General features: G+C 37.6%; 2 protein-coding genes across 3 annotated transcripts in view; both read left to right on the top strand.

The window, feature by feature from the left end:
* The first annotated feature begins 6,773 nt into the window (after positions 1–6,773).
* LOC311094453 (ovomucoid-like) overlaps positions 6,774–27,760 on the top strand; it is a 100,976-nt gene continuing 79,989 nt past the window's right edge. The window contains exons 1-4 of one of the 2 annotated variants that reach the window (XR_014608663.1): positions 6,788–6,917; positions 7,334–7,359; positions 7,446–7,552; positions 7,662–7,841. Coding sequence is in view for 1 of the 2 variants with exons in the window: in XM_084132416.1 (XP_083988542.1) it covers positions 6,878–6,917 (40 nt within the window). In the remaining variant the exon portion in view is untranslated. Of the gene's footprint in view, positions 6,918–7,333; positions 7,360–7,445; positions 7,553–7,661; positions 7,842–27,760 lie in introns of those variants that run through there. The other variant, XM_084132416.1, reaches the window with a different exon arrangement.
* On the top strand, positions 24,595–25,799 carry LOC311094557 (uncharacterized protein). The gene is made up of 3 exons (XM_084132592.1): positions 24,595–24,723; positions 25,004–25,108; positions 25,543–25,799. The coding sequence occupies exons 1-3, from the start codon at positions 24,643–24,645 to the stop codon at positions 25,678–25,680; spliced, it is 324 nt and encodes a 107-aa protein (XP_083988718.1). The 5' UTR covers positions 24,595–24,642; the 3' UTR covers positions 25,681–25,799.

The raw sequence follows: 27,760 nt of genomic DNA on the forward strand, positions 1-27,760 counted from the left end.
TAGCCATACTACTGTTGTCAGTGATATAAGTATTTGAAATTAACATGATTTCTTAATGTCTAGTGACACATCAGGGCCATTTTATGATTAATTGAAATAGATTTCTTACATACAGCTCCTTTAAGTTACACCTTAAGCTGTACCTTTTCGTTAATACGTGTTTCCCGAAACGTTCTTAGTTAAGTACACCTTCTGTAAGTCACACGTTCGTAAGGTTGGTCTGGACCACTCTTAGCTTTACCTTATCACTGTTGCAGGTCTATATGAATATAATTCTGAAGTTTTAATACACCCAGACAGTGTTCAATTAGGCTAATTCAAGTGTTTTCATGCAAAGAATAAAACTGTCATTACAGTGATTGTTGTTAGATTTTTAATTATATTATTATACAATATTATTAATTGAATTAAAAAGCGCTTTCAAAGGCCAGTGAAAGCATAGGCTACTGTCAGTTAAGTCCTATTCGGACGCTAATATTGTTTCTCATGGGCTCGTCCGGTATTTTAAACATTTACTGGGGTAAGTCGGTGATTTTAGTGCCGTCCGAATCCATAATATCAGTGTTTTTTCTCACCCAACCCGCGTAAAAATCCCTGGCCAAATTAGTACCTACTGTACTTGTACCTGAACAGGTCGTACGTTAATTTAATTGCCGTCTGAATCCACATCTCCGAGTTTACAAGAAGAGTTAGTTAAGTTATACCTTAAGAGTCTTCGTAGCGCGCTAAGAGACAGCGTTATCGGGAAACTCAGCCCTGAACTAAACCACGGAGCAGTCTTTCGACTGAATTGTAAGTAGGCTATGGAAATTTATATACATACTTATTGTTTAGAACGAATTCGACTGACTTTACCTAACCTGAGAATAAACGAAATAAGGTAGAAGGTGTCTATATTTAAGACCAAACAAGGAGTTAAATTAAGCACCATAAAACAATATGTAAATACTATATTTTTCAGTAAATAGATTCAATGTATTTCTGTTGAAGATTTGCATTACATTGGGTTTATAATATTGATAATTTTGATACTTAAGGCAAGATAATATTATTGAGTTTACAGTAGCCTGGTTTAAAGTGAAAGTGTTTATTAACGCTGATTAAGATAAATGACCTTTCAATTGATGCACTTATAGTATTGATAGCCATTTAAAAAGGGTAGAATATTAATGTAACTTTAAAAGTTCATGCTTATTTAACCAAGCACTTGAGATAGCTGCATACAATTAGTGTTTTACTGTCATTTAGTTATAAAGACACTGTATTGCCATTTTGCATTAAGTTAAAAGCTACCATTAAGGTAAATGCTAACAAATAAGTAATAATTAGGGAATTACATTAGAGCATTAATTAATATTAGAGGGAGATATCTCTCGCTACATAGGAATTCGGGGCACGCACTCCACACTAATAGCTAGACACGCTAGGGGGCGCTACATGTTTATGTACAGCTCAAATAGAAATAAAATATTAATGATTCAGTTATTAATGGGTTTTACATGCTTGTCATGGGCGTTTGAACATTACTGTAGTGCTTATATTGTGTTAAGTTAATAGGATTATTTAACATTTAGTCTGGTCAACACTACTATGAACATAAAACAGTGTGACAATAACTTTTTTTGGTGAACTTATAAGTGCAAATATCCCGTCCCATTTTAACAACCTTAATTAACATAAAATTATATTTAGCCACCAAAGACAAAATTAGCTTAAAAAGCTCATCAAAAGCTCCAAGTGAAGTAGTTGCTTGACAGGGTATGAGATTCCTGTCGACCACAATGTAGAACTGAAGCACTTTTGCTTTGGTTTGTCCAGTGGCCAGAAGATTGGACTGCCTGTCTTCTATAGGCACTTGGACTGATTAATAACAATATAACAATTACTTAAATGCCATAAATTCTAGCATACATTTAACATCGGAACATAAATTTACCACAAATTAAGACTCTTAAGAGCAAATTACATCTTTGAAACAAAGAAAACCCCTACGTGCTTTAGAGTTATAACAGTTCACTGTTCTTATGGTTTGGTTTACAGTTAGGATATTTACTATGCTCAAGAAAAACTTCAGAACATAAGCTAAGCTTTTCAGGAGGCGATCAGCAGCATCTCTCACACTGATCTTGCTCTCTTCCTTCCAGAGGAATTTTTCTAGAGAACTGTCAAGATCTTTTACCTTAATTACTGTTGTCTCCTTAATCACATTATCCTTGAAGGAGGTATTCCACTTCTCTAAAATATCGGGATGCTGTTTCCAGGCCAAACATCAAAGCACAGTATTTTTGGATCTGAAGAAAAAAACACTGTGTTTACAGTACTAAATAATGACATCAGAAATTAGCACTGGTAACATTTGAGCACATAAAGTGTCAGAAGAAAACAAAACCAAATCAAATATGTTCATTAATTATGTTTCAAGTTTACTTCAAGTTTACTTTCAAGTTTCAAATGCTTTTTTTTTTTTGCTGTAAAACAATAACTTTACTACTACCCAAAAATCATAAAGACATCAAAGTACTTTGTGCATTTACTTTATAATATAGCTTCATTTCCAGACTTGCCTTTAGTGACAAACTCCAAAAGGCCTGGCTCTGGTTATTTTCTAGTGTCCATTGTGTTCTTGCCTTTACTGTCCAACCTGTAAAAGGTAAGCAAACTTGAATGACATTTTATACAAACAAAAATTACACATAAATACAAATAGGCCTACATAAGATACAAATTCAAACAGAAAACTAATACAAATTTATTTTGTCACCAAATGCATGACAACATTCCAGTGTGGGCACAGGCGTCGGTTTATGTTTTTGCCAGTGGGTGCTTATCCTCCATAGGAAAACACACAGACTCAATATAATCAGGTAATTTTGTGTTTTACCTCAGATTCTGTTTAATACCAACACACATATTACAGCAAGAACAACCATGTGCCTATGTCAATTGTCAAAACAATTAAAACTTTATATTCACACATAAGCACTAAATATTGTTACAGATTTACAATAATAACTATAAAGCTAGAACTAAGTTGTACAGAAATAATCTCTCACGTCAGGTCACTCACTAATGCACGTCTGCTCAACTAATACTAATACAAAATAAGACAAAAAATGCCACGGCGGGAGAAGCAAAACCTGTTTACTCGTTCTTGAGTTGCTATCTGTCTGCTGATACAGCGCTTCCCTCCAGCACTTATTGCTAGAGCACGTATTTGCGTGTCTCACGAAGAGATGCACGATTGGAGCGCTGTACAGACTGATCGGTGCATGTTATCAAAGTGCCACGAGAACGCTGCTAGAATATTTGTTTATTACTTTATTTATTTATTTATTTTTTCCCAAATGGGTAACACTTTATAATAACGTTCAGTTGTAAGTCATTTATAAGTGGTTAGTTAATGATGAACTTATCATTTACAAAACATTCATAAATGATTAGCAAGTGATGTATTAACATTTTATGTATGTTTTGTAAATTCCGTTACAAGTCATTTACAAGTGATTAGTAAATGATTAACTAATTATTTACAAAACATGACTATACGTTCATAAATGTTTAATACATTATGGGGTTTTTTTTGTATGTATGTAGCAATTAGAGGGTGCTGAAAGTGTTGTAAATGCCTTGTATACACGTACAGATCATTTGTAACAGGTAAGTAACAGTGTTTAACACAATGATTTGTAAACGCATGAATAAATCATTTACAACACTTTCTGCATCCCCTAATCTAAAGTGTAAACTATTCATCACTTGTAAATGTGTTACACTTCATTCATAGATTACCACTTCAAGAATCAGTAAGGCATAAGATCAACAAATCGTATCTACGAATGATGTGTAACACATTTACAAGTGAAGAATAGTTTACACTTTAGATTAGGGGATGCAGAAAGTGTTGTAAATGATTTATTCATGCGTTTACACATCATCTATAACAGGTGTTGAACACCATAGTGTGTACTGCAGTGTAAGTGCTGACTGGTGAGGGTATAGACAGCTGTCTTCTCTGAAACACATGGAGTCTTTAACCACTGTGCACCTGATGTGAGCAAAACATACAAAAAAAATGTATTAAACAGTTATGAAACGCATAGTCATGTTTTGTAAATTATTAGTTAATCATTAACTAATCAAATGTAAATGACTTATAACTGAATCTACAAAACATACATAAAATAATGAACATATCACTTATTAATCATTTATGAATGCATAGTCATGTTTCGTAAATGATTAGTTAATCATTTACTAATCACTTGTAAATGACTTGTAACGGAATTTACAAAACATACATAAAATGTTAATACATCACTTGCTAATCATTTATGAATGTTTTGTAAATGATTAGTTCATCATTAACAAACCACTTATAAATGACTTACAACTGAACGTTATTATAAAGTGTTACCAAGCAAGGATTTCAGTTTTATTACTATTTAAGAAATCCAAGTCCATCCAGCATTTAAAGTTTTGGAGACATGCAATCAGATTAGACACAGAACAGTTGTTGTTTTTAACAGGAAGATAAAGCTGAGTGTCGTCTGCATAGAAATCGTGGGTTTCTGAATAATACAAGCATATACAGTGAGGAAAATAAGTATTTGAACACCCTGCTATTTTGCAAGTTCTCCCACTTGGAAATCATGGAGGGGTCTGAAACTGTCATCGTAGGTGCATGTCCACTGTGAGAGACATAATCTAAAAAACAAAATCCAGAAATCACAATGTATGATTTTTTAACTATTTATTTGTATGATACAGCTGCAAATAAGTATTTGAACACCTGTCTATCAGCTAGAATTCTGACCCTCAAAGACCTGTTAGTCTGCCTTTAAAATGTCCACCTCCACTCCATTTATTATCCTAAATTAGATGCACCTGTTTGAGGTCGTTAGCTGCATAAAGACACCTGTCCACCCCATACAATCAGTAAGAATCCAACTACTAACATGGCCAAGACCAAAGAGCTGTCCAAAGACACTAGATACAAAATTGTACACCTCCACAAGGCTGGAAAGGGCTACGGGGAAATTGCCAAGCAGCTTGGTGAAAAAAGGTCCACTGTTGGAGCAATCATTAGAAAATGGAAGAAGCTAAACATGACTGTCAATCTCCCTCGGACTGGGGCTCCATGCAAGATCTCACCTCGTGGGGTCTCAATGATCCTAAGAAAGGTGAGAAATCAGCCCAGAACTACACGGGAGGAGCTGGTCAATGACCTGAAAAGAGCTGGGACCACCGTTTCCAAGGTTACTGTTGGCAATACACTAAGACGTCATGGTTTGAAATCATGCATGGCACGGAAGGTTCCCCTGCTTAAACCAGCACATGTCAAGGCCCATCTTAAGTTTGCCAATGACCATTTGGATGATCCAGAGGAGTCATGGGAGAAAGTCATGTGATCAGATGAGACCAAAATAGAACTTTTTGGTCATAATTCCACTAAACGTGTTTGGAGGAAGAAGAATGATGAGTACCATCCCAAGAACACCATCCCTACTGTGAAGCATGGGGGTGGTAGCATCATGCTTTGGGGGTGTTTTTCTGCACATGGGACAGGGCGACTGCACTGTATTAAGGAGAGGATGACCGGGGCCATGTATTGCGAGATTTTGGGGAACAACCTCCTTCCCTCAGTTAGAGCATTGAAGATGGGTCGAGGCTGGGTCTAACAACATGACAATGACCCGAAGCACACAGCCAGGATACCCAAGGAGTGGCTCTGTAAGAAGCATATCAAGGTTCTGGCATGGCCTAGCCAGTCTCCAGACCTAAACCCAATAGAGAATCTTTGGAGGGAGCTCAAACTCCGTGTTTCTCAGTGACAGCCCAGAAACCTGACTGATCTAGAGAAGATCTGTGTGGAGGAGTGGGCCAAAATCCCTCCTGCAGTGTGTGCAAACCTGGTGAAAAACTACAGGAAACGTTTGACCTCTGTAATTGCAAACAAAGGCTACTGTACCAAATACTAACATTGATTTTCTCAGGTGTTCAAATACTTATTTGCAGCTGTATCATACAAATAAATAGTTAAAAAATCATACATTGTGATTTCTGGATTTTTTTTTTTAGATTATGTCTCTCACAGTGGACATGCACCTACGATGACAATTTCAGACCCCTCCATGATTTCCAAGTGGGAGAACTTGCAAAATAGCAGGGTGTTCAAATACTTATTTTCCTCACTGTATAAGGCAAAAAGAAGAGGACCCAGAATAGAGACTTGTGGGACACCATTGGAGATTTGAGAATGAGGTGAGAAACATTTCCCCAAAATTAACAGAAAAAGTTCTGTCCTTAAGGTAAGATGCAAACCAAATTCAGCACAGATCCCTGAAACCCAGCTACATGATCAAGTCTTTGCAAAAGGATGTCATGATCTACTGTGTCAAATGAGACACAAATCAGTGGAGATCTCTAATGGGGATTTAAAAATACATTAATTGTACTAAAAAGGACATTCGGCCTTTGTGCATTTTGTGCAAGACAAAACAAAAGTTTGATAATATGTGTAACATTTTTGTACTTTGTACAGAACACCTTTTTTGAAGAATCTCCAAACTCAGAAAATAGTTCCCCAGTTGAGTAGTTTAACTGGAACTGAATGATTTGGTGGAATCAGAGAGAATAAACTGTATTTGTTATCCATGATTGACTTTGTATCAAGTGATTATTCATTTGACATTACACACATCCACCAGCCAAAGTAAATAAACTATTAAACTAAAGGTGCTTAGTGTGTGTGATGTGGTGAATCGGTGGGATGGACGTCCGCTCCCACGTTAAGAGGCGGATACAGTATTGATATAAATAGGCGGATCATTATATCTCTGATCATATCGTCAGTGAGTTGACTCTCAGATTGTGAATAATGTTTGCACGAGGAATCATCGTCCTTCTCTGCGTCCTAGGTGAGTAATATAATGATTTCATTTACAAAACAACTGATGTTAGGATGTTGGTAATTTGCCACATGAGGACCTGCGATACACACTGACACTCAGCAACAGTCTTAGTTAATATTAAAGAGTTCATTTAAAAATAATTAGTTAATTTAGTTAATAATGAAGAGTTTGATTGTTTAAATAAAGTATGCACGTTCTTTAGAGTCTTAATTCATCTATGCCAAGTAGGACAAATGAAAAATGCTTAAGATAAGTCACATTCAGACATTTTTAAGTGTTATTTAAGGGATAGTTCACAAAACAAAAAGTCTAAAGTTCTGTTTTTGTTCAATGGGCAAAACTAGAAGTTAGCATGTATGTTATTTCCTCTTGTCATATCATGATAAACTTTAATCCTTGTTTTTCCTTCTTGACTCAAACAGTGGCCATATCTGATGGAGCAAGAGAGGTGAGCAAATAAAGGCTGTAGAATTGCTTCTTTCCACATGAAAATAACTCAATAAATTAACTTTTTTTTTCTTTTTATGTGACCAGCCTAATTGCAGGCACTCGTCTAACATATGCACAAAGGAGTATTCACCCGTGTGTGGATCCAATGGAATAACATACGGCAATGAATGCATGCTGTGTGGTGCCATCAAGTGAGTTTAAAAATACATGTATTTTAAAATAAAGTACTGTAGGTTTAAAAATAGTTTAGAGTCTGTATCTTTCAAACTATAATCTTCAATTTAATCTCTCTCTTTTTAGGGCATCAAACACTAAAATCTTGATCCAGAAGCAAGGCCCATGTTAAATGAACATCTGGAGGAGTGACAGAGGATGGCACCATGATTCAGCTTGACAGACCTTTAGTCAGCTACTCATGTCTCATTCATTATGACCTGAATGTGTAATGGTTTAATCCATAAATAAATGTTGCATATTGAAGCTGTTCTGTTTGGCTCTGTTTTCTTCCTCAAGTCAAATTTGAAAGACAAGATGATAAAATAGGGGGAAATAGGTGAAGGTTTACTTTGAAAGAGGCACCCAAACCATATCTAGAGAGCAGAATATTATAAAGGTATCACAAATACCATAATTTGTCTTAAATACGCTGTAATGTGTTGTTTTTAAAGTCCCCATGTGGTAAAAAATCAAGTTTTTAATGTTGTTTATATGTCTATGTGGTGTTTTTAAAGTGTCATGAAACACATTAGTCAGGTCGTTTACACCTCAGAGTTGCAAAAAGTCTCAAGAAATGGGAGTGTAAAGCTATGGAAAATTGGGAGTGTGGAAGGTGGGAAAAGGGGAGACAACAACCAATAAAACACAGACCTGCAACACACTCATTATACAGACACATGGATATTGAAATATGACCGCAGAGAAAAATAAAATAAAACAATGAACCATTTAAAAAATCTAACCCTTCATAACAACAAACTCCCAAAACGAGGCAGAAACGCAGAAGAACATTTATTAAATTTAAGAGCACTAAACTAAGCTCTGTCTACATCATCTTCTGTGTATCAGAATAATCCATTGTGTCATTGCGTTCATGATCAGTACAGCTGTATCAGTGTTCTTATTTGCACATTTTCATTTGAAGAAGACGTGATTCATTTTGTGCGCATACACGGTGCTGGTTCATGTTTAGAGCACTAGACTAGAGTATATGAGATACATTATATTGCCAAAAGTATTGGGACACCCCTCCAAATCATTGAATCCTGGTGTTCCAATCACTTCCATGGCCACAGTTACATAAAATCAAGCACTAGGCATGTAGACGCTTCTACAAACATTTGTGAAAGAATGGGTCAGGAGCTCAGTGAATTCAAGCGTGGTACCATGATAGGTTGACACCTGTGCAATAAGTCCATTCGTGAAATTTTCTCATGACTACATATTCCACGGTCACCTGTTAGTAGTATTATAACAAAATGCAAGCAATTGGGAACAACAGCAACTCAGCCACGAAGTGTTAGGCCACGTAAAATCCCTGAGCGGTTCAATGCATGCTGAGGCTCACAGTGCGCAGAAGTCGCCAACTTTCTGCAGAGTCAATAGCTACAGACATCCAAACTTTGTGTGGCCTTCAGATTAGCTCAAGAACAGTGCGAGAGCTTCATGTAATGGGTTTCCATGGTTGAGCATCTGCATCCAAACCTTACATCTCCAAGTGCAATGCAAAGCGAGTGGTGTAAAGCGTGGGATGCAGTGGTGTAAAGTGTCGGATGCAGCGGTGTAAAGCGTGGGATGCAGTGGTGTAAAGTGTCGGATGCAGCGGTATAAAGCGTGGGATGCAGTGGTGTAAAGTGTGGGATGCAGTGTTGTAAAGCGTGGGATTGCAGAGGTGTAAAGTGTCAGATGCAGTGGTGTAAAGCGTAGGATGCAGTGGTGTAAAGCGTGGGATGCAGTGGTGTAAAGCGTGGGATGCAGCGGTGTAAAGCGTGGGATGCAGTGGTGTAAAGTGTGGGATGCAGTGGTGTAAAGCGTGGGATTGCAGAGGTGTAAAGTGTCAGATGCAGTGGTGTAAAGCATAGGATGCAGTGGTGTAAAGCGTGGGATGCAGTGGTGTAAAGCGTGGGATGCAGTGGTGTAAAGCGTGGGATGCAGTAGTGTAAAGCATGGGATGCAGTGGTGTAAAGCGTGGGATGCAGTGGTGTAAAGCGTGGGATGCAGTGGTGTAAAGCGTGGGATGCAGTGTTGTAAAGCACGGGATGCAGTGGTGTAAAGCGTGGGATTGCAGAGGTGTAAAGTGTCAGATGCAGTGGTGTAAGGCGTGGGATGCAGTGGTGTAAAGCGTGGGATGCAGTGGTGTAAAGCGTGAGTAGTGTAAAGCTTGGGATGCAGTGGTGTAAAGCTTGGGATGCAGTGGTGTAAGGCGTGGGATGCAGTGGTGTAAAGCGTGGGATGCAGTGGTGTAAAGCGTGAGTAGTGTAAAGCTTGGGATGCAGTGGTGTAAAGCGTGGGATGCAGTGGTGTAAAGCGTGGGATGCAGTGGTGTAAAGCGTGGGATGCAGTGGTGTAAAGCTTGGGATGCAGTGGTGTAAAGCGTGGGATGCAGTGGTGTAAAGCGTGGGATGCAGTGGTGTAAAGCGTGGGATGCAGTGGTGTAAAGCGTGGGATGCAGTGGTGTAAGGCGTGGGATGCAGTGGTGTAAGGCGTGGGATGCAGTGGTGTAAAGCATGGGATGCAGTGGTGTAAAGCTTGGGATGCAGTGGTGTAAAGCGTGGGATGTGATTGTGAATAATGTTTGCACGAGGAATCATCGTCCTTCTCTGCGTCCTAGGTGAGTAATATAATGATTTCATTTACAAAACAACTGATGTTAGGATGTTGGTAATTTGCCACATGAGGACCTGCGATACACACTGACACTCAGCAACAGTCTTAGTTAATATTAAAGAGTTCATTTAAAAATAATTAGTTAATTTAGTTAATAATGAAGAGTTTGATTGTTTAAATAAAGTATGCACGTTCTTTAGAGTCTTAATTCATCTATGCCAAGTAGGACAAATGAAAAATGCTTAAGATAAGTCACATTCAGACATTTTTAAGTGTTATTTAAGGGATAGTTCACAAAACAAAAAGTCTAAAGTTCTGTTTTTGTTCAATGGGCAAAACTAGAAGTTAGCATGTATGTTATTTCCTCTTGTCATATCATGATCAACTTTAATCCTTGTTTTTTCTTCTTGACTCAAACAGTGGCCATATCTGATGGAGCAAGAGAGGTGAGCAAATAAAGGCTGTAGAATTGCTTCTTTCCACATATAATAACTCAATAAATTAACTTTTTTTTTCTTTTTATGTGACCAGCCTAATTGCAGGCACTCGTCTAACATATGCACAAAGGAGTATTCACCCGTGTGTGGATCCAATGGAATAACATACGGCAAGTTTTGTCATTTTAAATTTTAATACAACGAAGATGATCTGTAATGTTGTTTACTGCAAAATCTGTTGTTTAGTACAAATGCACATATTGCCTGGACCATAAAATGTTTAATATTTTTATATTATATTTAAAATGAAAAGAGGCAGGTTTGTGTTTTATATTTCGTTTTGTTATAAATAGGCAAACGTTATGTGCAGTGAATATAATCAATACGCGTTGCCTGAAACACATTTGTGTGGCTATAATGTTTAAGATTTATTTAAATGAAAACGAAAAGAGTTAGTATGGTGTTTTATAACATATTTCATTGCCTAAAATATACACAGAGATAACCGGAATAGCAGAGCGAGCTGAGTGACGTGCACTGCATCCTTTACCCATATATGGATTGGCCAGAAGGTGGGCGGGGTTAGGATTTCCCAAGATTTTCCAAGATGGCGCCGCCCATACCCCCATAAACGGCTTCAAACCCGTTCTTCAGAAAGTCTATGGGTGACGTCACAGACGCTTTGTCCATATTTTTTACAGTCTATGCTCCCACCTCGTAAAAATAAAGCTTCTTTGTTTGCATCAATGTTTCCATGAGGAACCTTCAACATTCCCACTGCACGTTTCTTTATGGTTGAAAAAGGTTCTTTAGATTATTAAAATGTTCTTCACACTAAGAAAAAAAAAAGTTATTTTAAGAACTGATCTCTGGAAGGTTCTTTGAGGCTATTTTCAAGATGAATATGATTTTAAAGAGTAATTTAGTCGCAATCGAGTTCTGGTTGACTCTTAAAGGTTTGTTTGTCATGATCATGAATCAGAAGATGAAGAAGGAGGAATATTTCTAGGTTCCTTTATTGGTCATTTTTATGCTCCACAGAAAAACTAAATTGTGTCTTAAACATCCTCCACTCAGTAATTCAGTGCAAAACAATTGGTTAAAACAACAACAATAAAAAACTATAAAGTAAATAAAATAAATAGTCATAATTTTTAAAGGATTTATACACTCTTCGCGTGTCAGTCAAAAATGGCAGAAATTATTTTTTTTATATCAATGAAATTAACTATACTATATTTTAGTTTGCTAATGCTTTTTTTATTTAATCTTTTGTAATTTTTTGTGGATTTTATGGTACTAAATTATATTTACACTGTATTTATAATCCATTTATTCACCTGAACATTAAATTTCCAACTTAAACTGTGGTAAATCTTGAACACTGTAGAGCACAGACTGAAGTTTGATCTCTTTTCAAAGACAACACTTGAAAAATTATTGCTGAAGTGAAACAAAGTTTTTAAAAAGTGAACTTAAAAAAAGTTACAGAAATTTAAGTTTATTGTCATGAAAAATGTGCAAAAATACTATTCAAAATTTTATGTATAGAATATATATTTTCAAAAACATGTTTTAAGCAACGTACGAAGAACGAGCCCCTGGAGTCATGCAGACATGATTCTCAAACTGGGTAAAGTGTCTTTTATTACATTATAGAAGAGAATTGTATACCTCTATCAATTCGAAGTGATCATTCATGACTCATAATCACTAAAGAACATCAAATACTGCTGTTGATTTAATGAAATGAAATAGTGAGTCAGTGAGTTGAACTTGAGGTCTTGCTGCACTGTTTCATTCAACTGCATTTCTTCTTATGCAAAATATCTTTTAATTTAAAACTGCGGTTGCCTAAATATCATGTAACAATGGGTATGTAAAGTCTTCTAATATAAATACTAATTGATCAAGTTGCAAGATGCAAAACTACTGTCCAAGGCTAAAGTTTATTTTCACATTGTTATGAAGAAATCCCTCAGTAATGATTGTACGGGTATCACAGGATTACTGCGGATCCTTAAAAAGGATTCAATTAGTTTTTATTTTGTTTTTAATTTAAGGTAATAAAAAGTCTTACAAAGTCTTATTTTTACTAATGAGAGGTCTTAAATTTTACATGATACTTTGACTTAGACATATCTAAATAATGGGGTCTTTCCCATGGATGAATTAACTTAACCCTTTCATGCATAGAGGTCACTACAGTGGACAGCTCTTAAAAAAGCATTTTCTTGAATTTGCACGGGTTTTGATGGCATAGTTGCACATCAACCTCTACAGTGGACCCTGGTGCATCATCCTATACATTGCAACCAAGTGGCAAGCCTTTGTGTTTCGATATTTATTTTTTATTTTTTTCTCCAAACCAAGATGGCCAATGGTCAGTCAGAAATGCCAAGTTGCTCCGGAATATCCACCCATTCCTACTATCCTCTTGTAGGTAAAAAAAATATTACAGCATCAAGCAATATCTAATGAGTCCTATCACAGTTAAATTTTCCAAGTTTTGATTTTAGATTGGGAGAAAAATCTGATTAATCATCTGTCCACTATAGTGGACCTCATGCATCAATGGCTATATTTCAGCTACAGTTCATACTTATACTGTGAATATTGTTTTTGAAAATACTTAATCTGCAGTGATATTTTACTGTAAATAAATGTATTTGTATTATTAGAATGTTACTTTCATTGACATCAAAAAAGTTATGTGATTACATAATGTGACTTGTAATACATTACTTTACTCGTAACATCAAAAAAATCTGATTAGGTAATGCATGTTACTTGTAATGTGCAGGGGTGTAACAAATTTCTTAGTTTTTTTATGGATAAAATTTTAAGCATCCATAAGTCTATCAGTTTGGTACCTTGCTCTGCAATTCTTGAGACCTATCCAGTTAGTTTTCCTGAAACTGCATTCTCCAGTTTTAACGTAGTCACTACTGATTGTATTTCAAAATCCCTCGACCCAATCCCAACATCTGTTCTTAAGAGGTGTCTCTCTTCAATTAGTCCCCTCATTTGTAGCATTGTGAACACCTCTCTTACAACTGGTATTGTTCTAAAAGCCCTAAAGGTTGCAGCATCAAATATGCCCTTTCTGTCACGGTTCATGAATTCGCTTGTGTGTGATTGTGTGTAGTGTGTGTGGATAGTGTGGGTGTGTCCTCAGATTACCGCTGATCATCAGCACCAGCTGATTCCACTCTACTCTCCTATATATTCTCAGTGACTGGTGTCTTGTGTTGTCAGATCGTTGTGGTGTTTACCGGTGTTGGTTCCTGTCCTGTTTGGCGCTCTCTCTTGTGGTCTTCATTCCAGTTGGATTTGTCTCTTTGTGTCTTCGGTTCCTGACGTCATCATCGCACTTCTGGATTCATGGACTCCTCATTCATCTGCCGTCCACCATCAGCCCGGTTGCCCATCGAGGTCCCTGCGTCACTCTCCTGCCCTGTGTGTCGTGTTTGTGTGGACCTGACTGTCACTGTTTATTTATAATCAACATCTTTTACCTGCATCTTGCTTCCTCTCGCATTCATGACACTTTCTTGCTAAGGTTTTGGAGTGTGTTGTTGTGGCACAACTCCACTCACACTTGTCATCCAACAAGCTTTTCAAACCTTTTCAGTCTGGGTTTAGAAAGGGACACCGTGCAGAGACAGCCTTGGTTCGTGTTATGAATGACCTGCTTGTCTCAGCTGACTCTGGAGGCTCTACCATCTTAGTCTTGTTAGATCTCAGTGCAGCTTTTGACAGAGTGTGCCATTCTGTCCTGCTAAATAGACTGGAGAGCTGGACTGGTATCACTGGTGCTGTGCTTAACTGGTTCAAATCTTACCTCACTGATCGTTTCCAGTTTGTTGTCTTGGGAAACAACAAATCTGAAATTGGATAAGTCCGCCATGGTGTTCCTCGGGGATCTGTCCTGGGTCCCATATTGTTTAGTGTTTATATGCTTTCTTTGGGGAAAAAGTATAGGAAATATGGTTTGGGGCATCACTTTTATGCTGATGATACTCAAATTTACATCAGTTCAAATCTGATCCTACTGTCACCTCTAAAACTCCCTCGGAGTGTGTGCAGGAAATAAAAACGTGGATGCACCATCATTTTTTAAAATTGAATTCTTCCAAGACAGATATTCTACTCATTGGCACACCTGCGGCTACTCACAAAGTGAGACATTTTAATTTGATTATGGATGATAGTGTTTTGTTTCCATCTTCTTATGCTCGTAACCTTGGTGTGATCTTTGACGCTCACCTAACACTAGACTCACATATTAAGAGTATTACAAAATCTGCATTCCATCATCTCAGAAACATTGCAAGAATTAGGCCCTATCTTACTCTGCCTGACGCTGAAAGGCTTATTCATGCATTGGTTACTTTCAGGATTGATTACTGTAATGCACTCTTTGGTTTACCTGCTAAATCTATAAAACGGCTGCAGTACATCCAGAATTCAGCAGCACGTGTGCTTACACACACTTCACCACGTCAGCACATTACAGGTATGCTTTATAGCTTGCATTGGCTTTCTGTTCAGTCGTGTATTGCTTTTAAAACCCTCACACTAACATACAAAGCTAAGCCCTTTCTTATATCTGTGACTTAGTCACGCGCCTTCCCGTTCCCTTCGGTCTACTGATTCACTTGCTCTTCAGCAGCCTCCCTGCAGATTAAACTCTATGGGGGAGTTTATCTGTATACACAATACAACTCTTTCTCTGTTGCTGAACACAGGTTATGAATGCACTTCCTCTTATTGTTAGAGAGGCTCCCACATTAGCCAGTTTCAGGAAGTTGTTAAAAACTCATCTTTATAAAATTGCTTACCGTATTTTCCGGACTATAAGTCGCTCCGGAGTATAAGTCGCATCAGTCAAAAAATGCGTCATGAAGGGGAAAAAAACATATATAAGTCGCACTGGACTATAAGTCGCATTTATTTAGAAATTTATTTCACAAAATCCAAGACCAAGAACAGACATTTAATCTGGAAAGGCAAGTTATTCAACTACACAGTAGCACACAGAACAACAGGCTGAGTAGGTATCCGGTGTGTTAACACAACACATTAACAGTTATTCAGCTACACAATAGCATAAAGAACGTATACCTGGGAGGCTGAATAGGCTAAATTAACATAAGCCAGTGAGTCCAACAAGCAAGTTACCAGTAAACAAGTTCACCAAGCACCCGCAATCTCATTCCACATCACTGAATCCATTGAATTTTCTTCATCCTTGGTGTCGCTTCTGAACAACTCCGCCATAGAGCGCCCTCTCGTGGCTGTAGACGGTAATGTTTTCATCTCAGTCTGAATTAATTTTGATATATAAGTCGCACCTGACTATAAGTCGCAGGACCAGCCAAACTATGAAAAAAAGTGTGACTTATAGTCCGGAAAATACGGTATATGGACTGTCATGATTAGTATTTTACTGTGTTGTACTGTAATAATTATTTTTGTATTACTCTTGTACTTCTGTATTTTATTTGCTTTCATGGTCTGTAGCGCTTTGGGTTTTAGAAAAGCGCATCATAAATAAAATGTATTATTATTATTATTATTATCATCATCCATCATATCTACTTGTATTGTGTTGTCATACTTGATTTTGTTATTATAAAATTTTTCCCCTTTGTCTCAGGCAATGTTTGCTGTGTTGTAATGTTTTGAACTTTGTGTTGAAACATTATTTAAAAAAAGAAATATTTTGAGCATTGCATTGTGAATGTTATTTACTCTATAAGGTATTTCTATATTGTTAGTAAATTAATCGTTTTATTCTTTAAGAATTTGCTTGAAGATTGGGACATAATGTTCCTAGAACAAAAAGTCCCAAATTGTATAAAAAAATCCTGTAAAACATGTGATTATATGGATTCAAAACTGCTCATGAGACTTCATGGTGGCTGTTTTAAGTATCTCAGTATCTTTTTATCAGTATATTTTTCTAGGGAGTTGCATTTGCTGGTTGCAAAAAAAATTTTGCACAAATTTGGTGCTCAACAAGGGAAATAATAAAAAGTCGGCACACCACGGCTCACGCCTGGTGGATTTCTAACTGTTTCTGGTGAAACTTTACTGAAGCCCAGCACACACAAATTGCAAACGTGAAATATATGTGTCAACGCGTCTTTGTTTTGTTTTCCTGGAAAAATGAGAAAACCTGTGGATGAACTTCATGACCTAGTATTTATATAATTTAATGTATATTTGTATATCTATTACTAAATGGTGAATTATTTAGTAATATTATGGTATTACTAAATGGTAAATTATCAAAATCCTTGGTCCTAATCTCAAGGGATCTTTTTTTTTCCAGACTATTACAATTCCCTTTCGAGGGAACTCGCGCTGTCGAGAATCAAAAAATTGGGGAACACCTTCAGCATAACGCGTCTGACGCCTGTATGGAACTAGTCCAATCTCGATTGGTGTTCCGTCATTACGTCACTCGTGATGTTGCATGTGACGGTGATGCGGAAGCTATAAAGGGACGCCGGATCACAACAGCATCAGCTTTCTGGTCTTAAGCAAGCGTTCTGTGTGACTGTTTTCTAACATACTCACTCAAGCACATATTTAAAAGACAAATAATGGCGAGTAAGGAGAAACTATTCAGGCAGTGTGTGTCCCCTTGCCCGCGCTTTTTGAGTGAGGCCCGAGTATGGTTTTCGGACATTATAGCTCTTCTAGCGGGCCCTCCGTGGCAAATCCCGATCAGGAGGGACCTTCTTTCTCAGGCCAGGGGCACAATACATCAACCTCGGCCAGAGCTGTGGAAGCTGTGGGTCTGGCCCCTGAGGGGGACCAACTCATAAATGCTGGTCTCTCAAGTGAGGTTGTTGAGATCATCCTAAACTCTAGAGCCCCCTCCACGAGGAAACTCTATGCATTAAAATGGAATGTATTCAACTTATGGTGCAGAGAACATCAGTTGGACCCAGTTTACTGCCCAGTGGCTTCGGTGCTGGAGTTCCTCCAGAGTCGCTTCTCTGATGGGCTCTCCCCATCCACACTTGGTGGTAGCTTTTAGTAAAAAAAGTAGCTTTTCTGCTGGCTATTACGTCCCTAAAAAGAGTCGGGGACCTGCAGGCGCTATCCGCTGGGCCCTCTTGCCTCGAGTTCACTCCTGGCAGAGTGAGAGCTATTCTCCATCCTAGATCCGGCTTTGTGCCTAAGGTGTCGATAAATGTGGCACGGTCTATAATTCTACAGGCACTTCATCCTCCACCGCATGTGTCGGATGATCAAGCTAGATTACATCTGTTATGCCCGGTCAGAGCTCTGGAGGCCTATGTGCACAGGTCTTTGGGCTGGAGGAAGTCGGACCAGCTGCTCGTGTGTTTTGGGTCACCTAAGAAGGGTTCCCCTGCTTCCAAGCAAACTATCAGCAGGTGGATATAGAGGCTATTTCCTCAGCTTACGAGGCGTGCAACTTGCCTTCGCCTCTTCCCTGAGAAGGGAACGAGACGCTGCGTCCCTCGGCCACACTTCCTGCGCTCCTGAGAATGACTTGCTTCGACCAATCAGAAGCTGACGCTGTTGTGTTCCAGCGTCCCTTTGTAGCTTCTGCATCACCTTCACATGCGACGTCACGAGTAGGGTTGGGAATCGGAAAACACGGCAGACTGCTGATTGGTCAGAGAGAATCGTCACTATTCACTGCGTCATCATTGCACGCGCCAGACGGAGTATCCTGAATAAAAAACAGCAAAAACAAAAACATCCAAAAACAGCATACACTCGATTTCCTCCATTGTCCTGTGTGTGTGGGTAGCGGGTGTGTCTCGCGCGTCTCGCGTAAAAGATTAAGTCACGGCAGTTTCCTGCGGCGTCGCTATGATGACCAGGTACTATTGTGGAGGTACTATCTGTCAGAGGTGGGAGTAAGTCACACATGTTCAAGTCACAAGCAAGTCTCAAGTCCCTATACATCAAGTCTCAAGCAAGTCTAAGTCGCAGTACACACAAACCAAGTCAAGTCAAGTCAGTGGTTCACTTCAAGCAAGTCAAGTCGAGTCTTGCTAAGGGTCAAGTCAAGTCGAAGTCAAGTTACTATACCAAACAAAAAAAAGTAGTTTATATTGGCCTCAAACTTATTCATTTTTCCCTCAAAAATGATTACCTTTCTTATACATTTATATCGTAATATTCATAGAATTTATTAGCATGCATTTATGATTATCAAAATTTGGAATAATTATTATTATTATAATAACAATGATACAAAATGTTTTGAAGATAAAACATTTGAAGGTAAATTCACAAGTGTGATGCATTAATGGTTTCATAGTAAATGTCATAACAACTGATTTGTTTAAAATGGCAGATTCGTTCTGGAACTAAGCAAACGAATTTGTTCAGATGCTCATAACTCTTTCTGTGGCTTGTTTGGAACTATTGTCATTGGAGAAATAGAGCAAAAACAGAGAATATTTGGAATATTATGTCTAAAATGTCACATCAAAATATTCACTCTTTGTTTACTGAACTGTTTTATAAAATCCTTATCACATTTGCAATCGCGCCAATATTCTGGAAATATTTTGTTAATATCACATGCTATAATTATAAAAATAACTCATACTAGGGCATTTTTTATATTAATTCTGCTGGCATTTTGTCCCCAACCCCCTGATAACATCTGACCCTGCATTAAGAGAAACATAAAACACGACAAAACATTAACAGTTTTCTATGTTGTTTTTCGTCATTGGAAAGAACGACATATTTGGCTTTAAAGCATGATTTGAAAGAAATGTGGCAAATGTTATACAAAACATATGCCATCATTAATTATCATTTGAATATTGACAACATTAAGCTACATTTGAAAACATAATTGTGTATAACAGGGCTGCCAACTTTTGAGTTTAGCTTGGAGTGGAGTTTTTTTTTTAAAACAAATATTGCATCACAATAAGTGTATTTGTGATTGTCAAAACATTTGGTAAACTAAATAGAATTTTATGAAGTTTAGTGACAACATGTTACAATGTTTACATTGTACAATGACTGTAGGATACAGTTTTTATTATTGCTTGACAAAAATTTCAAGATTTTTAAATTCCATTCTTGTGATTTGATTCCGATTTTGATTCAATATTGACTAATTTGGATACATGTTTATTTTAAATTTGATAAAAAAAAAAAATCTCACCTAATGCTGTAAACATAGAGGGCCCAATCTGCTGGTATTATTAAAGGTTAAAAATAACAAATTAAATTAAATATAATGCAGTTTTTGTTATAATAACAATTATTTAATGTAATAATCAAAATATAATAAATGTGTAATATAGTGCTCAGCAAAATCTCCTCTCTAGCTATTTTTTCTATTCAATTAACATGCTATGGTCATTAAATGGCTTTCCTGAGGTAAATGTAACGTTATGTGACATAATTGTTCTCCTGCTGTTATACTGACCTCTTTCTGTGGTTGAAAAACACTAATTGGTCGATATTATGTATACTTTCGGTAAGTTGTACTGCATCTTTAAATAAAAAAGTAACAGATGATCGGTTCACGCGATCTGTCACGTCACATTTACAAGCGCCAAATCAGTATTTTTGTCTGAATTTCGTAATAAAATTGACGGAATCTAAGAGCTGAGAATTAGTTTAATATTAAAAGTACCTCTTTGCTCCACAATTTTTCTGTGCGTGAGAAAATGGATGTGTGGCGTGAGAGCGTGTGAAAAGTGTCAATTGCGTGAGTCTCACGCTCAATGCGTGAGAGTTGGCAGCCCTGGTATAAAGAGGCATGATGACCAGTCAAATTAACTATAACAAACAGGTTAAACAAGCCATAGGCTATCTCACTTTTAGACGTGGTGAATGAAGTTCGACTGTTCGAGGTTGTGATGGTCGTCCGATATCCCTTGCCAGTTATTATGCGTACAGCAAATCTTCTTGTATGAATATGGTCAATTTCTAGTGTTTATATCCAAAAAGAAACGATGCTGGGAGATGTTTTTGTATTTAGCGCGCTCACCGCGATGTATGGCTGAGTCCCAATTCGCATACTATCCGTCCTAAATAGTATGCGAAACTAGAATTAGTACGTCCCAAATCGTAGAATGTTGAAATGAGTATTCCAAAGATACCCGGATGGTCTACTATTTCCGGTTAGAATTCGAAGTGCAGATCAATGCACACTCTAACGGCTAATATTGCCCACAACCCATTGCGTGCGGGAGAGAGGAGCTTTGTGGTGATGGTGGTGATGTAAACATGGCAGCCGGTGTGGTGAACAATCGTGTCCGATTGAAGAGATGAATCCGAGCTGCGTCAATAGCAGAGGAGAAAGACCGCGAAATTTTAAAATATGACTATTTTTTACACACCGGATGCATGAGCGGAGATGCGCCACAGTTTTTAAGTGTAAGAATTCAAATGTTTAACCCTAAATAAAGTTATATTTTATTGTCTCGTAATATTAATGGGTTTATGTTGTGCCAAAAAAGTACCGTGTTTATCTTGTAGGGTAAATAAAAAGGCTCTAGTACAGTGTCATGCAAGTGTCTTTTTTTATGTATTTATTTTATTGTTTCTGTCTTAGATGTATACCTTAGCCTACTATAAACTCTTATGAAAATAAACACCTTTTACTACACTAACCATAGTTTAACCACACTGACTTATTTGTAGTAATACTGTGGCTGTACAAATGTTAACTTTATCAGTCCAACCAAAGAAACATGGTTACTACACTTTTACTATAGTAAAAGCATGGTTCATTTTCATCTGGGTATTTTTGAGTATTATACAGAAGTATAAAATACGTTAAACAATAGTTATACTATAAATTTTAAATATTTTAACTCAGAAAATAAGTAGCTTTCGTTAAGTTACACACATTGCACATGAACGTCAGAACCAGCCGCCTCACAAACGACCTGCGTTTGGTTGATCTACGACGACGACGCCCTGCTTCACTCCTCAATTTGGTAGAACACATTGTAAATGTATTGTGGAAAAAAAAGATGGGAATAGTAAATACAATTATATTGGACATATAATAATGAATGAAACGTAAAATGTTTTGTTAACAGTCGCGGTGTGTGTAACTAGGCAACCACGTTCTCGTTCACGTTGCATGACGTCATCGAAGTATGTCCCAGAACATGCATACTCTTTTGCTACACACTCAAAAGTATGTACTTTTTCCTCACAAAAAAAGTACATACTTTTAGGTCGTAGTATAAGTAGGCGAATTGGGACTCAGCCTATGTTTTTTCTGGGCTTGTGCAGCGTCACGCAATCGCGCAGAATCTGATGACTGGCGTCAATGGTTCCGTTGCTTTCATTTTGTTCAGCAATTGATGTTGCGATGATTTATATAAAAATGTATATTAAGTCATTCTCGAGTCATACATTTCAAGTCAAGTCTCGAGTCATTGGATCTCAAGTCAAAGTCAAGTCGAGTCATTTTATTAATTTAGTCAAGCAAGTCTCAAGTCCTTAAATTTGCGACTCGAGTCTGACTCGAGTCAAGTCATGTGACTCGAGTCCCCCATCTCTGCTATCTGCAATGGAAAACGGAGAGAAAAGTGAGTCGAGTCGAGTCGAGTCGAGCTGGTACTGGTAATGGAAAAGCGCCAATAGATGCACAAGACTCACTCTAAAGACTTACCCGAGCTACCTACCTGTGATCATCCTCTTCAGTCTCCTATTCCCGTCTACCATCTGCCATCTCTGCTGATCAACATCATCGTCCGTTCTCCGCTCTGGTTTTAATCTCTACCTGCAAAGACATTCATATTACTCATTCAGCTCAGTTCATTTATCATCTCAGTACTGCATTACCTACCTTAACATCAGCTGGTTCTGTGCTTCTGTTCTCAATAAATCATTGTTGATCTTACTCCCCTGCCTGAGTCTTCACTAAACCTGACAATCATGTTGTGTATATATAATGTGTAATGCTTATTGTTAAAAATACATAGAGCATAATGTTTTTATTTTATTTCTATGAATGCTGTGTGTGTTACCATCCATGATTCACACTGATAATACTGTGGCAGTTTGTTTAATTTTTACATTGATTATTTATGGTAACAACCAAGTCATCAGTGTGTAAACAATTTCTATAAAATGAAGTGCTGACATTGAAATGGAGCTATAAGGTCCAGTTTGTCTTTCCCGCACATCATTATGACGGTGAGACTCAAACACTTACAGATTTGAGAAGAGCTCTGCTTTTAAAACACTGTTTTACAGTAAAAACTTACTTTTCCCTGTTTAACTGTTTTCAACATTGATAATGTTTCTTGAGCATCAAATCATCATATTAGAGTGATTTCTGAAGGATCATGTGACCCTGAAGACTGGAGTAATGATGCTGAAAATTCAGCTTTGAATCACAGGAATAAATTACTTTTTACTTTATTCACATAGAAAACAGATAATATAAATTGTATTTTGGACACACACACACACACACACACACACACACGTATTCATTTAAGTAAGCAGTAGTTCTTTATCTCAGATTCTCTAAACTGTTAAACATTGCTCTGTATTTTGCCAACTAAATACAATAAGGAAAAACGTTATGGTTTTGTGGGTCCATTTTAAAGTGATAGTCATCAAAGAGTAAAAAACTGTATTAGCCTAAACTGGTGTAAAGACCAGCCATTGGGCGAAGGTATAATGCGTGTATGTCTGTTCAGTGCTCCGGTGAAGTTCACTTTATTTATTAGAATTTAGTTTCAATATTACTTTAGCTCTACGCTTAATCTGACTCCAATCTCAAATGATAATCAAATTTAGATCGTGTTTCTTATTAGAAAATAATCATACATTTTGATTGTCATTTAGATCTTTGATTATTCTGAATATCCCTATTTTCAAATATTTATTCATTAGGACCCGGTATTGCTTTGAGACGTCACGTCGTGAATGTGCGCTCACGATCACAAACTTAGACAGTTCTGAAATAGTCAGAGGATGCAGTGCGAACTATTTTACCCTTAAGCGGCCGCTTTCTGCTGACTCATAACAAAAGGTGTCATTTTTTTAATAGTCGCAAAATGCAGCGTGCTAAGTCAGTGATAGTCAGAAATCGGAAGGTCTCCTTAATGATGTGCCCCATGCTCCATTCATTAGTGCCTTCGGTTTGATCTATCCTGGAAGAGATTTGCGGGAACACCAGACTACACATTAATCTTCTTACAGTGGTGTGTGAGTGTGTAAGACTCGGGAAAACACTGACACAGTACAGGTTCACACAGACTGCTCTGCCACTTGCCATTATATACCCAGACCAGAACAAAAGGCTTGTACAATATTTTTTAGAGTTGTTTTGGGTCAATTCATGCACCCCAGGGGGTGACACCTGGTTTCGGGGGAGAGGAGAGAATCAACAGATATCTTGAAGAGACATCACTCAAAGAGGAGAACAGAAGTTTTCAATCTTTCTCATAATACCAATGACTGCAATGAAATTAAGACCATTTTACCAATCGCACTGAGACATTTAAAATGATACCAAACATGAAAAGGAAAAACAACAGATACATCATATGTGATATATAGACATACTCAGTGAACTTTTAGTGACTTGAATCAGGGGGAGAGGAAGGGAGGAGGGAGAGGGCGATGCAGAGATAAGGAAGGAGAAAAGTTTGGACAAGAAAATGTCCTGTGCTCTTTCTCTGCGATCTTCTGTCCAGGGTGTGTTTTATTGCTTTATTCCAGGGTGAGTTTTATCTCAGCTTTTGTCTTAGCAGGAAAATGAATTCTTACACTGGCATATGTTATTCACTCATTGTCTGCTCTGTTGTGTCCTTATTTATCTGTAATAAATCAGTTTTTTCACAGGAACTAAATATTACAACATCTCCCTAGTAAAACTCCCTTTGATGTGATTACATGGAATTACAATGACGACTGATGTCACGTGATTTTGGCAGCATAAATAGTGGAACAGAATCAATCTGTGAGACAAACTGCCTGATAATACAGTTTATTTCATCCGGGCTTTGATCCCCAGCACAATGACTACAGCAATGCCAGAACATGGAGAATGGAGCACAGAGGAGCTCGTCACTGAAGACGTGAAGAAGTTCTGCTTTGAGGTTGGACACAGAAAATCACTCATGCAGTTTTTGTTAAAACACAGTCTAGTAAAATGATCTATTTTGGTGCTATAAAATGTGTGGGGAAACTTATTTGTTGTCATATTTAAAAGAACTGTTTTACTTTTCACTCAAAGTCACATGATTTTTTACATGATTTTTCTGGTATCCGAAGGATAGGCGTCACATAACTCCATAGAGACTAATTAAATTAATCTTTTTGAAAAAATGATAATAATATAGATGAATATAAAATGTGATTTTTAAAATTTTTATTCAGATGAAGCCAGAAATAGAGAAGGAGGTTGGAGCCAACTTAGATTTTTTCACTCCTTTAACCTGTAGGCGTCTGAGTCTGATGGGAGGAACACACACTCTGGTCAAGGTAAGTCTGTGTTTTATTTTTTATGGATTTTGAGCTTATGATTTCATCACTGAAACTCCAAGGCACAATTTGTATGTTTCTATTATCATCACGCCAACTGTGGCAGTGTGTCCTAAACGGGTGTGAAGTGTCCAGTAATTTTTCCGTCCTCTCTGAAAGTCAAAATGCATCAAGTCACTGTATAAAGTTTCACTGCATTTGGAGCCTATAAGAGAAAACTGTTGTAGCGTTGATGGACACTCAAACCTCTGCAAGAGATCTCTGTCACTGTCGCAGAACCCGCAGAGATGTGCTTGCTGTCATGGAAAATAAATGTGTTCAGGTCGCTATCAATGTGAACAGAGTTTACATGGAAGAGATCATATAAATTCATCTCTCTCTCTCTCTCTCTCTCTCTCTCTCTCTCTCTCTCTCTCTCTCTCTCTCTCTCTCAGGTGTACGTCGGAGTAAATAAGTGCGTTCATGCAATTTTATCTGTAATTATCTACATAGATATGCCAAAGAGTGTGTCTGGAGTCCAGTGCCCTAAAACCGCCAGTGATCCTCTGATCCCTTTTGAATTTAAAAAGTAACAGCATGCAGAATATAGTCTGTCTGATCTAACAACAGACACACAATGAGCTGCCATACTGTATAGAGGAACTATTGAAAACTGTTTCATTCATCAATATTAAACTCAATATTCAAACCCTCCGGTGTCTGTGTCAGTTTATGAACAACACCAATTCACTTCACTTTACTAAAAATATTGCTGAAATAACTGAACATAAATATTTCTCTATCCCAAATTGTCAAAAATAGTAAAAGAAAAAAGCTGCTTTAAAGGGTAACTAAACCCTAAAACAACTTTTTTAGTTAATGATCTGTAAGACTGGGGCTTCTTTAGTGCTGTTCATTGATTTAAGTAAATTTTTTGACATTTGGGTATAAAGTGTTTTAATTCTAGAATATATGGTGTAAAAACGTCTGAGTGCTGCCCTCTTCAGGTTGAACGGTGGCTACTGCAGTTGAATTTTGTACATGGGTGCATTTTCAATTTCTGGGTGCGTCAGACAGAGTTACGGCACACACGGAGATGAAAAGGGTATGTATGGACTTATCTAACTCTGGGGGATACGGTGAATAAGCTAAAGTCCCAAAAAGTCGGCGTGTTCCTTTAAGAAATATGAAAAAAGAAACTGTAAAATGTCTACTTTTGTATGTGTCCACTTACAATCGAAACAAAACATTGTGCTTTTGTATAATAAAGAAAATAAACAGGGTGTGCTTTCTGCCTCTCCGTCTCAGTGAACTTTTTTTCTGAAGCACGTCTCTAAACTTAAACAAAACTCAGCGAATACCAGTCACACAGGCATAAGCAATATATCTGTCTAAACATTTAAGTCTCTGCTATTAAATTATCTCATTCAAAACGAAAACAAATATTCTCTGTTTATGTAATCTGTATGAAAAGATAGAGATGTCAGTCGTTCTCATGGCAACTCATTATCTGCTAATGTGAATACGCCTACAGAGAGCATGCGCTATTGAAACGCGGGTGTCAGGTGCTCGCCCCCCTCGGTTCGTCCCCTCTTATCTCCACTGGGCTCTGCCCACTTTTCCAGCATTTTTCAAATATTGCCAGTGGGTGGAGTCAGGCTCTGACCAGGGGTTGAGTTACCCTTTAAAATAAAGTGAAAAATTTGAAATCCATTTTCCAAGTCAAACCTATTGGTCCTCTTAAGATGGTGATGATCAGATGTGGGACATTTATTGTCTCGAAAGTTTGAGAACCAATGCTTTGGATTTTCTTGTAAATTTTTTTTATTGTAAATATTAATAATATTATTGTTTAGATTGATAAGAGCATTTCATTACTTATAATGGGAAAAGTTTGTTTAACAAAAATGGCAATTAAAGTCTTATCATATGGGACTCTATCTGCGTCAAAATAAAAAAATCAGCCCAACTAACGTCAAAGCTTCTTATCACGTTGCAACCAATTCTCACTCCCAAGGCGTCAAAAACTGAAGCATGGTCAAGCGCCCCCAGAGTCACAGTGAAGACCCTCTGCGTCTGTTTGCCCCTCTGCATCACTCTATGGACGATTTGGGAACTCCATTGGGAACTCCATTTCCCATTCAATGGGAAACCTGTGGCGTTAACAACAGACACAAATTTTATCAGTAGGAAATTGCGCTGAAGAAGTCTCATATTGAACACATCACGATATTTGGCATCAGTTCACGTGTGCCATATGTTGGTAAGTAGTCGTAAATACGCTGTCCAAAACACTTATTTTACCTGGTCAAAAACAGCTCTGTTTTCAGCATGCCGTTTAAGTGCATGTGTCTTTAAATGATAATGAGCTTTGCTGACCCCGCCCCTCTGTTCTGTGCGTACACCGTTTGTTATAACCATAACACAATAACCATAACGCGGTGTTCATTATTAACGTGGGATTATGAATTATATTGAGAACGTTGTACATAGAAAACATGCCGTAATGTACCCTGAGTGTAAACAGCCGCATTCATCGTGAAGCGTGCTAGCGATTTGCAAAGATTAATATAAAGGTTAATAAAACGTTACACTCACTTCTTCTTCTGGAGGTGCAGCAGGAACACGAATAGTTGGTACCGATCCTTTTTTCAGGAGCAGCTTCTTAGCAAA

Source organism: Abramis brama, assembly GCF_963993115.1.
Source record: "Abramis brama genome assembly, chromosome: 13".
Lineage (NCBI taxonomy): Eukaryota > Metazoa > Chordata > Actinopteri > Cypriniformes > Leuciscidae > Abramis > Abramis brama.